Genomic DNA, 16046 nt, shown 5'->3' with positions numbered 1-16046 from the left:
CTTATTGCCCTGAGATTTTCTGGTATTCTTCCATTTAAATACTAACAGGACTACAACTCTTTTTGTCTAAGGGTTGTTGGTTTTTTTTTGGCATATGGCACGTATTATCTGGGGATCGCCGAGATGGCTGGCTCCCTCTGGGAAAGGATTTTTTCCAGGCAGTGTTATCCTTACCCACGGGATGCCTGAATGCCGGTAGGCATTCAGGGGAGGCTCCTCTCTTGTCCCTATGTGGTTTATTCGCTCCCAGGAATCGAGTCACTGACTTCAGCGGTGTGCAGGCCCAGCATCTCACCACGGCCCACATACTTTGTCTAAGTACTGTCAGTTCATAAATGAGGCACAAATGTCTTCAACTTGACTCTTGTAAATTTTTTTGGCAACAATAAAGTATTTTTTATTATTTAAAGCTGGGATGTTTTGCCGTCTAATAGTCTACCCTATAGCCCCAATTAATGCTGCCTACATATTAATCATTTAAATACTAAGGTTGAGCCTCCTTCTGAACTTAGAAAAACTTAGCCAAAGCAGGATGTATTCAGCAAGGTAGACATCCTGGAATGTTAATTCTGCAGGATCACTAATATTTTAAAATCTGGAGAAATGCTAAACAAAAGCACATGAAACAAATAATTCCTATTAGATTTTTTAGAACTTATAAAATTTAAAAACAAAAGAGGTAAATACAACACAATAAAGTTCACCATGTTGAAAGTCATCCAACATAAATACAATTTGATTAAATGGACTTTTATAAGAAAAATAAATTCTTTAGATATTTAATTTACTAGATGATTATAGATGTGCTACAAGTAAAATTGCAAAATTGTACTGAAGAATACTTTTTTTAAAGCTGAATGAAATTGTCCTATTGTACTGTGTGTTTTTTCCAAGAACTAAACTTGGAATCTAATCTGATTTAATTAGTCAGTCACAAGATACACCCCTTAATTTCTCCTTTAAATATGTTTTTTTAAAAAAATGGAATTTAACTTAAATCAACCTTTCCCAATTGGTACTTTCTAAAATCTTCATTCTTCAAAAGCAGTACTCGGGAAGTTGAAGGTGAAAATTAAAAGTTAAGCACTTTAAAATCTTACTTTAAATTTTTCACTGACATTAATGTCCACTTTAACAGTGTTAAGTTTTAACTGAAAGGCAACTCACAAATGGAAAATGAAATATCAAATTTATATTCTTAATAGTGTGGAATGTTAAATATTCAGCCCTACTCTAATACTGATATTTAATCTAGAACTAGATTTGCATTTTTTTCTTGAAAGAAACTATACAATATTATTTAGTATTATATCTCGAATTATTTGCAAAATTGCAAGATTAATTAAAAGTATATTTTAACCCAGGATATTTATTTGAATTCAGTTTTGTATAGCTAATTTTTCAGCGTTCAGTCTTTTATTTCAATAGCTTTTTAACTTATAAACAGTAATTCTAAGGAACATATTTGTTACTACATAATATCATCATTAATATTCTTTTAATATAAAAACAATATAAATATATTGAAATCCTTGTGAAAAGTGTTACTGTACAATATACTGATTTTTACCACCAGATGGAGCTAAGTAACCACAAAAAAAATCTATATAAATAACTCCCAATAATTTGCCAAGTTACAACTGTATATCACCTTGTATTCCTGAACCATTCCATTCTGTGTGTCCTCTGGGGGAGGCTGCCAAGTTACTACAATTGCAGTGCCATTTCCATCATTCTTGGTGACTGAAACACTTTGTGGAGGCGCACTTGGAGCTGGTTTTGGAAGAAAGAATATATATGATCAAAACAGTACTTTTACTATCATTTTACTATCACTAAAGATGTCATTTAAGAAGATACATTTAAGTCTAATAATCTCAAAACGTATCTTGCAATATCAAGTGCTGGACAGGAGGAAGGGACGGAGGGAGAGAGATTTAATTTTTTTTTTTTAAATTACTTTTGCATTTTTCTGATATAGTTTTTTTTTGTAAACTGAACTAAATATGATAAAGTCCAAATTGTTGCATAACTGAACACTTAAAAAGAAAAAAAAATCAATCATCGATATAGCAAAAAGAAATTCAGGGCTACTTAGCAGTTGATACATGTCATCAATATAAGGAGAAAGATTTAAAAAAAAAGAAATTTCATAATGAATCTGTGTTAGAAATGCTTAAAAAAAACATAAGGCAGTTATACTACTTGCCTTCTTCCAAAGTTTTGGCAAATTTCACTTCACTGTCAGCTCCTTGAAATTCATTAAAAAAAGGTCGAGCCTTAATTTCGTAGTTCATTCCTTTTTTGAGTTCAGGAATTACAATGCTGTTTTTTGTTGGTGTCCTTACATCAAAAATTGACCATTCAGATTCCCCTTGAGATGAAGATGTTGGCCTGTACAAAATTTTATATCCCTGAATATATTGGGATTGTTGGTCAACCTAACATTAAAGACAGAACATGCATATTAAATAGTGTATATATATAACACCATGTCATCAAACATTATTTATATATTTAATTTCTCATGGTTATGTTTTCAATATAGTGTGTAAAGTATGAGCATTCTTCAGCAGTTTTCAAGAGTAAAGTTATCAAATTACCTTGCAAGTAAAAAGAGCATACACAAATCTTATTAAATAATGGCAGAATGTAATAGGGTTCTGCAATAATTTCAGACAGCCAGGCATTCATTTTAGTTTTTTTTACTAGTTGACCGCATTAGTAGATTCAGACCAGAATTTAAAGGGAAGTTGCTTTCTCATATAAATGTAGAATTTAGCAAGTGGCAACACTTTGATGATCTTGGAAGCTAAGCAGGTTCTGAAGTGGGATTCTGCCAGTGAATTCCCAGGTATGCAGGAGAGCAATGGTAGCTACTTATGTATTATTTCCAAGAAGTCACTATGAGTTAAATGTGACTTAAAGCAAATTTTGCTTTTATAAATCCAGAGCTATTCTTTGGCTAAATGTGATCAAGTCAATATTTCTTAGCTTAAGCAATTTTTCAGAAATAGTAAAACCCACAAGGTATTTTGAAAACAAAAATAATAGAAATGAACACTACAAAGGAAAAGATGTATTTATTAATTACATTTTAAATTTATTTAGGAATAAATTTAGCAAACAATGTATTTATAATTAGCACTAAAGACAGCCTAAATGTAAATGTGCTTTGAGCATAGCACTGAATCAAATGGACAGAAATGGATAGATTACTAGTGGAATATAAAAATAATTAATCCATCCCCGTGGTGGATTTTAACTTTTACCCTTTTACTTCTGATTGTTCTGCCAATCTCTAATCCTAACCAAAGTTCATTAAATATAATTTACGGTTACTAAGAATATTCAACTGTATCTCACATTAAAGTAATAAAGGGGAAAGGATCAGCAATGCATCATTGCATTTTGGTATTCTTTGAGAGCTGTCTTTCTATTGGCCACTCCATGTTGCTGCTGTTATTGTACTTACTGTCCAGTGAACTTCAATAGAAGAAGAAGAAAGAATTGTTGGATTATGGAGATGTAGGACAACATCACCCAGCTCTCTTTGTACTTGTTTATGATCCACACCCTGATTTGTTGGTGGAACATCTGCAAAAATTTTAACAAATTATCAGACATGTATGAAAAGTGTTGAAAAACAAATTTGCATGTACTAATCACCTTTTCTCAATTTTAGCACCAATATCTAATCAGTTGAATTTGAGAGTTGAGGAATTAATATTGTAATGCGGAATAAAAAATGTCATATCTAAGTCTATGTAAACATTTAAATATTAATATTATATACAACAAATATTGTAAATGAATTATAAACAGTGAAAAGTACCTAATTAGTAAATGCAAGCAAAAACCAAAATCCTTAACTTTCTTAATATGTATCCTATACAAGATACTCTGAGCAGAACTATGCATACTTTCAAATATGGGAATACAGATAACTAAATCATTAGGCAGGCAATATAATTCAAAGGAGGCAGTACTGGAGTTGTCCTAATGTGTTTGACATCACATAGATATATTTCTTACATTGTATCTATTTCTTGGATTCTACTGCACTGTATTGCCTCATATTATCTTGACAATTGTACTTATACAAGCTTTGTTTTACTTTCATCAATATGTATTATGTGTTAGTGCTCCACAAGTTGTTCTGTCTTCATAGTTTCTTCAGAGAGAAAAAAATTGTACATTTTGACTTGCATTCTTTTATCTAAAAGAAAATTTACTAAGGTTTCTCCAAATTGTATTGACTAAAATTGAGTCATATGATTTCTTGTATCAATCCTCCCCCCACTATAATTATATAATAATTATATGTGTTTTACACACACATTTTACCTTGGGTTTTCACTGGGTCAGATATCTGACTGGGATCACTAATTCCATATGCATTGGCTGCACGAACGAGGAACAGATAAATGGCATTTGGTTTCAGTCCTTTCACTGCAAATGTTTCTGTTTTCACATTTTCTGCTACAGTTTGCCAGCTACTACCAGCTGCATGGCTAAGAAGACAGAATATATAAACCAAACAGGTTGATTCATGCCTCTTAATAGTCTTAAAAGAAACACAACTAGAATACATGAAAGGCATAATACCTGAAGGCATCTATTATATAAGAGGTTGGAGTTGCACCTGAATTCAAATTAGGTTTCCATGAGAGAGTTACTGTATTTCTTCTGACATCAGTAATTTCAGGTTTTGATGGTGCACTAGGAATTAAATTAGGGTCAGTAGGTCGTGGTGGCTGCACTGGAATGCCAAATTCTAGAAAATGAAAGCATTTATTACTAAGAGCTTGACCTATAATCTACTGTGGTCACATTAATGTGTTGTTTTTATTACATAAAAATTATTAGCTTATATTTAAAGTTTTTTTTTTCTGTTCTCATGAATCCTGATTAATTTACCTTGAACTTCAATGTAAGCACTCCATGATGCTTCACCACTTGAGGTTGAGGCAATACATGTGTACCGACCAGAATCACCCAGCTGAAAATTAAACAAGTTTTTAAAATAATAAGAGCTGAACTCAGGGTCTTTCTATCCTAGTCTACTACATTAATCAATATACCACATTGACTTTCTTCAGATTTATGTGCTACCTAATGAATAAGAGTTAAAATAAACATATAAATTTTGATAGAAAAAAAGGTACTCATATAAAGAAGGCACTCATATAAAGAACACACTTTAAATTGAACAAAGAACGCGAGTGCAGATGAAACTAAGGTAATAGAATATAGCTATATAACTCTATTCATACATTTTAAAGTCACCAGACAGCAGCATTCAGAACCTCAAGCCAAATTCCAAAGAAAACATATTTAAAAAAAAAAACATTTTAAGCTACCTTTGCATATCGAATCTGTAGTGCCCCGGATTCCAGTTGCTTGATTCGAGAATCCTGAGAAGAGATAAGGACGCCATCTTTCCTCCAGAGGATTATGGGCATGACAGTGCCTGTAGCTATACAGTTGAGTATTAAAGTACCATCTACAGCTACAGTTTGATTGACAGGACCCTGACGAATCACAGGGGGAGGTCGGTCTACAATCACTGGCAGAAGAAAAAGAAGAAATTATGTTCACAAATGGAAGCATTTTTGAAATCATTTAAGCAACAGCAAATTTCCAAGGGAGATGGTGGTTAAGAAATATGAAATATAAATATATAAAATAAAATTAATTTGGGATTAAAATATAATGAAACATTATCTGATACCAAATTATTATTAACTTTTATTACTATTAAAATGATAATGGTAATAATATTTATATTATTATAAATATTTTACACTGTAAAACTAAACATGGATACTTTGCAACTTTTTCTATTTTAAATAAAGAACTGAAAACATGCATGCATTTCTTCTTACTTATTTACATAGTATAACAAAATATTAAACTGTAATTGAAACATTATGGCATGCAATGGTAAATGAAATTGAGATAACATCTCTGAATCTATTTGTTGGATGAACAAAAAGCATTAGACCAAAAGTTTGAAAGGTGTTGATTTCCAGCTTTGCAAATACCTTATTTATCAGACAATCATAAAGATGCAGAATTGTCAATTTTTACTCCCAAACTATTGCTACATTATTAGGAATTAAACATAAACTTACCATCAGTTACCTCTAAGTATGCTTTTGTTGTGATGCTGCCTGCAACATTTAAAGTCTGGCAGATATAATATCCGACATCAGATCTCTGGACATTTGTAATTGTAAGATCACCCGTCTGAGAGACTGAAAACCGATTGGAAGACTGGGGTGGTTGGTAGGAGAACAGTAAGTTCTAGAATATAAAAAAGTATAAAAAGTTGCAGGTATTGAATATATTAGTAGACACAAATATGGTAAGATTAGTTAAGCTTGGTTGATCTTGAAAACAAAGTAAGTCATCAGAAAATATCAGGGTTATTGGCTATATTGGAAAGTTGATAAAACACCCCAGAAGAAAGCAACAGAAAAACTATGATTGCACTATTGCGAAGAAAACTATATACAGTAGGTATGCCCTGTAGTCACCAGGGGTCAACTTGATTTGACAGAAACTTGTCTTTTCTTAATAAAATCCATATGTTGTTACATAGAGCTGAAGTTTCTGGTATGAAGTTTTGTGGCACTATTAAAGACTGGGAGATTCTGTATCACATTTACAATAAATGCTTTTTTTTCTTTTTAGACAAATTGATAAAAGACATGGGTATATATGTATGATAAGTATATAATATTGAGAATCCGGATAATTGATGCTAAAGACAAGTGGAAAGGAAACAACTTTTCCTTGGTTGTTTAGTTGTTTAGAAAAATAGAACACGTTAACTTGCTGATATAGCAATACATTTATTATTTCTGCATGCCAATACATACAATGTCCCTACAGAAAGACCAAAAAATAAAATAAAAATAGGATTGTATGTCTATAATCAGAATTCTTCTACCATTTTAAATTATGTTGTACTAAAACTGTTACACTGTTGAAAGAGAATAGTGAGACTGTTTTTCAATAATCAATGAATATTTATTTGCTGAATCATCAACAATTTATTATGTAGATTGTTCAGGAATCTACAGATTATTTTCCCCTTTAATTGGGATTCAGTCATAAGATTGGTTTCATATTAAAATTGGTTTCAACTTTTGTTCATTAATTATTTACATTATGTAATTGCAGTTTATTTTACCTGGCTTCCTTCTCTTCGCCAAAATATTGCTGGTTGAGGGTTCCCAGTTGCTTCACATTGGAAAGTGACAGTTCTGCCTAATGTAGCTACTTGATCTCGAGGTTTGACAACGAAATGTGGTGGCTCTGAGGGAGAAATGAAGTCAAACCACAATTATCAATTACTAACATGGTTTAATTAATTTTTAGCTGTTTCAGAAATTGACATCAAATTTCCATGTGGAAACTGAAATATGCAATTTGAACATATGTTGCTCTATCTTGTTGGTGCTAGGCCATGCTCAGGATTGTTTTATCAGAAACAAAGCAAGTAAAAATGACATACAACACAAGTAACTTGGCTGTTTCTTTTTTGCCTCTGCTGTATGTCTTTAATTGCCTGTTTGTTAAATGTTAAGAAAAAATGATAACTCTTTTCTCTCCACCCTCCCCTTCTCTAGCCATGTTAGCTTAAAGAGTTGCTGCTATTCCAATAAGAGAAACAGCTGAAAAATTTAATGGAGCTTAATAAATGAAATGCAAACACACACAAATCTCTGGTTACAAAACTAGGGGGTGTGGGAAGGCTTCAGCAATGTAGAGCATTAATCAAACTTTAATGGAAATAAACAATAAAATGGGTTAGACGTTTAAAAAGAAAGCTGCTTTATATCTTGCAGGTTAACTTCTAACGACTTTCTTTTTATGATGAAGACTGTGTTCCACTTCAATAATGGTTGAATAACAAAGGAAAGCTAAAACTAACATATTCTTGCTCACTACTTATAAAATTTGCTTAATGTAATACTTTATAGCTTTTCTGCAGATTCCCAAAATGTTTCATATGATGATTTTTGCCAAAGGACGCAGAGAATTTCTATGTTAAAAAGCTTTTATAATAGGTTTGATTTTGATGTAGAAATGGATACCAAATATTTTTGAATTTAACTCAGAGACTTAGAAATGTTGCTATATAAATTGTAGCCATTTTATTTTTGTGTGTGTGTGTTTGTTTGTGTGTGTGTGTGTGTAATTAGTGAAAAGGAATGAAATTAAAGCTATAATGAAGCAGACTAAATTGTTGATTTACTTAGTCAACATCTTCAAACAAAACGTGCATATAAATTAAGCAAATTTGAAACATCTGTTCGTCTTCATATTATAAATACTGCCAGTATTGTCCAAATTGTTTTATTTATACAAATGGTCACTACGTGGAATGATAAACAGAACGTCAAAAATTATGCTGGTTTCATTAAGTTACGGCAGTTAAGTATATTAATGTAATTGACCTGGAATAGAGAAAAAATAAATTAAAAGCAGCCTTTTTAAAATAATATGTTGTGCAGAGCAAAAGATATTCACAAACATACAGAGTGAATAGTATCAAAATGAAATAAAAGGAAACAAAAAGGAAAGGAAAAAAAGTTAAAACCTTTTTTCTATTTGAAAGAAATGCTTCGACTCTCCCCTTTTTTTCTATTGAGAATTCATCAACATTGCATTCCATTAGAAGACCATCCCCCAGAGTTATGTATAGCACCCAAGGCCTTAAACATAGGTCTGATTTTGGAATTAATTGTATTTATGAATATGGGTTTTTCTTTCTTTGTCCATTTGGATGCTTTTTAGTCTTGGGCTGTTAAGTTTTGTTGTTAGGTTTTAATTGCTTTAATGGTGTATTTTGATCATCTTGGTCACTCAGAGTTTTGGGGAGTGGACAGGCATAATAAGTTTAAGCAAGAATAATAGAAATAATGAGAACGAGAGTAAGAAGAATGATAATAATTATAAGAAGATCGATAGAACAAATTTCATTTTTCATTACTTTGTGGATTCTTGAAATTATTCCAAATATGGCAGTGTATGAGAAGTGCCACTGCATTCAATCAAGTTTCATGCATATGAGCATTACATTCAGCATCAGAATGACAAATGAAGAGCTCCAAAGGTGGCAAAATAGTGCTTATATCTGGGTTTGGAAACTAAGCAGGGTCAGGTTAGTATTTGGATGGAAACTAGTCAGGTTTAAAGTTCAGCTGAATAGTAAAAAACAAAAGCAAAATTAATATCTTGGAAGAAATTTGTTACATCTATATTCTGTGTTGCTGCCAATAATCTACATAAATGTATCATAGAAGCCAACTGAAGTGTAAGCCAACTTGAAATACTTCTTAGTCTTACAAGAATGTCACACATAGTAATACTTTAAAGTGACATGCCAACATTATTTGTTTCTTTAGAACAGTGTTTCTCAACCTTGGCAACTTGAAGATGTCCGGACATCTTCAAGTTGCCAAGGTTGAGAAACACTGCTTTAGAATTTTAAGAAAATATTATTTTAAAAAATAGTTAACATTTTTCCTAAATAAAAGGTAGTTCTACATTATTTTATGGGAGATAGTTTTTTTCAATATTAATTAACATTATGCAGTTAAATTATAGTGTGATCCACAAGTGAAGGTAAGCTGTTTGACTATCATTTTATAAATAATTTTTAAGAAACACAAACATATTTCAAAAGAGCAATTCAAAAACTAACCAACCAACTACTCAACTACCTGCTCTACTTTTCTTGTAAAACTTCCATTTTATTATTTTTTTAAATGGTAAATTTGTATTCTGAGTTTTGGTATTAAGGCTCTGTGTGTGTGTGTGTGTGTGTGTGTGTGTGTGTGTACGTATAAAAATATCACACCCCTATAAATATTTAGAGATCTGATATTGATCAGGACATTATTAGAAGTTAGATTGCCAACAAGATATTACCAAAAATCTCCTCAAAGTTATGTCAATATTACAGTAGTAATATAAGATCCCAGAAGATATAAAAAGTCTAACTGGTACAAATAGCAAGCTACTTCTGGTTTTGTGTGATGTCTGATTTGAAGGAATTTAATGTAATTGAACAACATGGTTGAGTGCCTACTCAATGAAAGATGTTAAACCAATCCTTACAGATGGTTATTCAGATATTAAAAAAACATATAGCAATTAGAAATCCATCTCCTATTTCTAACTGTAGTGTGATTGATTGTTCTAATATTTAAGTGTTTTAATTCAGAACTACTGTTAGTCCACCATTTGCTCTTCTTTCATTTTGTTCTTTTAATCTGCACTTTTACACATTTTTTTCCAAGAAAGTTTTTGATAGAGAACTTCATATTAGTTCCAAATTCTCCAGGTTGTGCTGTATCATTTTATGCATTAAGGTAGATTTGCTTTGTTTCTCTAAGCAATGGTCAAGGGAATTCAGATTTTTCTCCTTCTTCAAATTATGAGAAAACCAAATACAAACTTTTCTAGTTTATCAAAAATTAATCTAACAAAAATCATTTTAGTAAAAGGATAAACTTCTGTGAGTTATAGCTCATTTTATTTGCTATACAGAGTAGCTCAACTAATACAGAATTTAAATTGGGATAAGGTGGGAAGAGGGGAGGGGAAGACAGACTGGTTTTGCAGATAAAAGTTGCATATGAAACAGATTATAAATACCAAAACAATGATAGTGATGAGGCTTTTTTTTCTTTTTTTCTAATATTTATGCAAATATTGTCCTGTTTGTCTTATATAGAGGGCATAAGAACATTGCTTGCAAATGAATGATTAAAGAATCTGTACATGCATTATATGTAATCATGTCCTAGTGAAAAATATATGTGTAAGTGTGCCCAGTCCTGTAGGTGTAGCTGTTGGAGCCTCTGATTGTAGTGTTGATAAAATTGTGGGGGGAAAGTACATGGATGTTGTGTTTGTTGCAAGGTTGGTTTGTATATTAGCATGTTTTTTTCCCCAATGGAGTTTGTTGTTATTGTTGTTTAAATATCTGCTTCAGATTGGATGGCTTTCTGTTTCCATCTATGGGAATACATAATGCCTGAAAAAATGCAAATCATATTCAGTTTGGCTGTATCTTATTAATAATGCAGTTACAGGATACAGAATAACAGAGTTGGAAGTGACCTTGGAGGTCTTCTAGTCCAGGGGTACCCAACCCCTGGTCCCTAGACCGCAAGCCAGCAACCAGGCCATGCCATGCAAACAAGCAAATTGATTGTTTTCACTGACTGGAAATTTATCCTTAATTTAAGGTTGAATCTCTCTTTGTTAAGCTTCCATCTGTTGAACGAGCTCTGGGTGTTCTGCTGTAACATTTTCTACTCTCTCTATTTCTTCCCTAGGAATTGATCTAGTTTAGCTAGTTTAGTCTCCTAAATGCATCATATAATTTCAACAGTTTAGCTCCTATGTCAATGTGATTGTATCGTGATTTTTGATTACAATAGGCTAACACAGATTCTCCTCTTATAGGATCTACAATAAGAAAGTTCACTTCTTTATTGTCTTATCTGACTGTCTTAATATTCTATTGAATCTTTTCATTGAGTTTATCAAAGGAATCCGTTGTTACCCATCCTGATTTTCAGAATATTTTGATAGTATTGAAAAAGTATTAATATGAGTATTTTTACATGGTTTTCAAAAAGACTATATTGTTATTAGACTAATTTCACCATTTTTCCTTTTAGTTGAAGTAACTGTCAATGTGTATGCTTAATAATATATTAACTTGAAAATTCCATAACTATCTGACAAATGTGATGTGAAATGTATGCATATACACACTTTACTTGTTACTGCAAATGTTGACGGTGAATGCGTTTTTATCTCTATTTCTAATTTACTCATTCATTCATCTTTTATATAACAAATTTTATTTATATGTAAACATCATGATTAAGATTATCTCTAACTTTTTAAATTTAGGATTGCAAATGCTACTCCTTATCAAATATATTGACTTGTCTACTCTTTAATTCTATAGTTAAATAGTTCTGAAAAATGTATAGCTTTCATGTTATAATAAGGAAATTACTAGGATGAAAAATATCCTCCTGTACACTTGCATCCTTGGAAAGCTATTAAAAATGAATGGAAAATAGTTTGCCTTGCTTCTAGGAGATAATAAACCAATGTTGGGATTATCATAAAAAAGACTTTTCTAAGGGATAAAAGTGGCTTCATTTAGAAAGAAGAAATGGGAAACTATTCCTTTGTAAACATTTAAGTTATGTTAGAAGCCAACACAACAACCACCTTTTCTCACCAATATTATCCTGGGATAATATTCATTTGTTTCTGGATAAACTAGTAAATGAATCAACATAGTTAATCAGTTGAAGTCAATAATTCTGGTTAGATTGCTCTTAATGATGCTTGTCAGTTAAATAATGCAAAGGATTTTTCATCTGTTGAATAACAGAATCTGAAGAACAAAATGTATTTCTGTAAAAATAGAATGATTATTTTATATGTGGAACATTTCATTATTTTAAAAAATTGGTGCATATTCAAAAAGTCGTTTATTTTGGGATTTGCTGAAGAAAAATACATATATTAAGTTAAAATTAAATAAGAACTTATAAACAAAAATAAGTAACAATGCAGTAATTAAAGCAAAATAAAAGTAAGCAAGCCATTACCTTAGATGCTTGCCACAAAAATTACCACACTTCATGTAGAATGTGCCTTTTGTGGTCTGTCCAGGCAGTACAAGTGAAGGTTGGAGGATGATTTGTTGGCAGATATGAAAAGGTATAGATAGAGAGGGGGAGACATGATCCAGTCACAGGAATAACGGTGATTAGAAGATGGCCAATAAAATTTCAACTTACCAGATACAACTAAAACAAAAGAAAGGAAAGGAAAAACAAAAACATAAAACAAAGAATAAATAAACTCAAACATGAAATGAAATGAAATAAAATGAATGTGCTTTTAAATCACTAAAATTATTTTTTTAAAAAGCATGATATAAATAAACAATCAAACTCTAATTTATATACAAATATTTAAATATGCAAGATGCAATTTATAAAAATGCAACTTATCTGAAGAGAAATATTCAAGGTTTACAAGAAACAGCAGGAAATAGATGGCATTGTAAAAACAGCTCTCTTAGCTTTAGAGAATGCTTACATTTAATGGCTTGGAAATATGAAGCATGAAAAATGAAGGACAGGCAAGAATTTTACTTTAGTGTGAAAGGTATCTATATTTCTAATAAACAAGTGATTGGATTTCTATGCAGGTGTCTCATAATTTTTAAATTTTGTTTTTAAAATCTGATATACAAGAAAGAAGAAGCATGATTCAACTACAAGTACATTATTATATATACAACAATACGAAAAAAAATCTCAATTTTTTAGCTGGTGTTGGCCTTCATTTGCATTGAATTCTTCCCCAAAACTAGGATAATTCTTATCCTTATTAAACTATCTAGTTACATACAGTTCCTGAGCAGGTGAAGACATGAGCAGAGGGGGCAAACATTAGGCAGTCAACTTTCTTTAAAACTACAGTAATTCAGTAGTTCCTCTTTTTCCCTACTCCCATTATTTTCCATTTGAAAACAATTGGATTAAGTCCTCCAAATTTTATCATTTGCTATTTAAAATACAGGTTAAGAAACATTACAAAATGAATGTCAATTTAAATGGCAGTAAATTTTCTAATGGTGCATCCTTATTCTGCCACTATTTACAAAAAAATTAACAGATATTGGTAACTCTACTCTATTTAAAAATATTTTCCCATTCAGAAATTCACATAATTCAGATACGTATAAAAATAACATTTTTAGACTTTACCATAAAATCACTGAGGTCAAAATATTTTGCTTTATGTTTACAACTGTATGCTTTATAATATAATTTAAATCAAATGTAAAATAAAAATAATAGAAAATATATAAATATAGAATAAATAAAAACACTGAATATATTGTACACATAGGGGTATATATAATCATTACAGATTCTAGATAAAATCTATCCATATGATAGCATAAAGTAGAGTAGAGCACTACTTGATAGACATAATTGATTGTTGCAGAAATATAAATAATAAAATGAGTAGTAATCTACTCATTTTATCAGTGAAATAGCTAATAATTAATATAACTTTTGATTTATAAATAGTGAAATCCAGTTCTAAAAAGAAAGACACTCTAATTATTTTAAGCCTTTTCGTGATCTCATTTAGTTTTACCCTTTTAGGCAGAAAGTAAAATATAATTACTGTTAAACATGAGTTCATAATTAACACATAAATATCTGCTGTAGGCTTGCATATATAATATACCACGATAAGTGTGATAATATTTCACATACTATAATTAGTTAAGAGAAACAAGAATTTCTGTTAAAGCAAACAAACAATCGAGACTACCCTGAAGAAATGCATAGTACTGAATGAATAGTTAGGACAGGAAGAATCATTGTTTATAAACTTGAAAGAATTTGAGATATTGTTTACAAGTCTAGATTCTAATCTGTAAAATAAGGAATTTAAATACACATAGTACTATAAAATAAATGACACAATAGAATTTATAATTTTAACAGTATTTTTAGCAAATTGCACATAAAAGGTGATTAGTTTTTGATAATGCTACTTACTTAAAAAAATAAGGATACTGAAAATACACATTTATATGGGAATAACCCAGGATTATAAAAATGCATCTATTTTTGCTTTGATGACATTCATCTTGAATATTGTAGACATCTTTTGAATTTAAAAATTTAAAAAGGAACAAAGTTTTATCACTAATAGTCAATGTCTTATGTAGATTTAATTTTCCCATTCCAACTCCTTAAGATTATGAAAAGCATACATAAATCTATGAATTATGCTTAGCATGGAGACATTTAAAGCAGTGAGAATTTATTGTTTTATCAAGTTCTTTGCCATTGCCAGTGAGTCAGAGAAATACTCTCCAGCCTTTGGCGATCAAAGAAATCTGACTCATCTAATTTCTAAACAAGCCTCCAAATTCAAGACGATTTTAAGCTGCATACTTCTTCATATTCATATTATATTTGCTTATTCCTACTAAATTAAATCTATAAGTAGGCTAAATATTTGCAGAATAGCAATACTCTATTGTCAAGTTAAGAATTTCTACAATAAGGCTCTTCCCTGTCTTATTTTTCAGGAAACACATATTTAGTATATAGTTGGTTAATTTGATAAATGTTGTGCCTTCATAAGCCCCTCTCCATAGTCTTTGAGTAGAGCAAACCCAGTAAAACTAGGGAATTAATAAAGGATCAGAATAAAAATATACAATACAATTATTGTGAAATCTGTTTAATATAGCTTTTTTAGCTTATTATTCAAAAGTAAAGTGTTTGCCATGTATTTAAAACATTTTTAAAAATTGTTTAATGCTAATAGTTAAACAATTTTAATACTTATTATCTTTTATACCAGAGAATGGTATAGAATAAAATTAATAAAACACATTTACAAATATAATCTTTCTACAAACTTGATGAAAACTGAATAAGTTTAAGGTTTTGATTCCTACAATATTGATCTCAGTGCCCCAGAAGCTCACTTGGCCCTTTTATGTCTGATGTTTCTCTAAGAACTGTAAAAAAAATTTTTTTCAGCAGATTTCCAAGTCCAAATAAATTCCAAATCATATTGCAAGATGTTACCCGTTTTACTTCACCTCTCACCTGGGTTCACCCAGTTATTATTCAGACTTGAAGAAATCTAAATGATTATCTTCAGCATAATTGGACAGTTCACAGATGTCTCCCCCCTCCCACTTTGCCCCAAAGGGTCTGGATCATTCTAAAATGTGATCTATTCCTGAAATGCAGATGAAGAGTGAAAAATAACACACAACCCTTATTGCCACCTTATTGCAAGGACTTGAACACAGACAGATACAATTTGCTTTTGATCTAATGCTAGCATGGCTCTTTTCACTTGCTTTTATTTTTTAGTTGCATTGAGGACAAGCCTGGGTCATGTTTATTTAGAAGCCTTTATGGATCATAGCAAAG

At 30.9% G+C, this 16046-nt stretch overlaps 1 protein-coding gene across 1 annotated transcript in view; it reads right to left on the bottom strand.

Annotated features, from left to right (window-relative positions):
* Positions 1-16046, bottom strand: part of ROBO1 (roundabout guidance receptor 1) — a 434872-nt gene that overhangs the window by 40923 nt on the left and 377903 nt on the right. The window contains exons 9-17 of the mRNA XM_014064019.2: positions 7202-7326; positions 6138-6309; positions 5364-5569; positions 4921-5002; positions 4609-4777; positions 4348-4514; positions 3476-3597; positions 2210-2441; positions 1652-1773 (exon numbers count right to left, since the gene is read on the bottom strand). Of these exons, the coding sequence (XP_013919494.2) occupies positions 1652-1773; positions 2210-2441; positions 3476-3597; positions 4348-4514; positions 4609-4777; positions 4921-5002; positions 5364-5569; positions 6138-6309; positions 7202-7326 (1397 nt within the window). The remainder of the gene's footprint in view (positions 1-1651; positions 1774-2209; positions 2442-3475; positions 3598-4347; positions 4515-4608; positions 4778-4920; positions 5003-5363; positions 5570-6137; positions 6310-7201; positions 7327-16046) is intronic.

Source organism: Thamnophis sirtalis, unplaced genomic scaffold, assembly GCF_051295495.1.
Source record: "Thamnophis sirtalis isolate CommonGarterSnake01/CBP01778 unplaced genomic scaffold, rThaSir2_p1.2 scaffold_8, whole genome shotgun sequence".
In the NCBI taxonomy this organism is placed as follows: domain Eukaryota; kingdom Metazoa; phylum Chordata; class Lepidosauria; order Squamata; family Natricidae; genus Thamnophis; species Thamnophis sirtalis.
The sequence above is the reverse complement of the archived record's forward strand: the minus strand, read 5'-3'. Positions and strand labels throughout refer to the sequence as shown.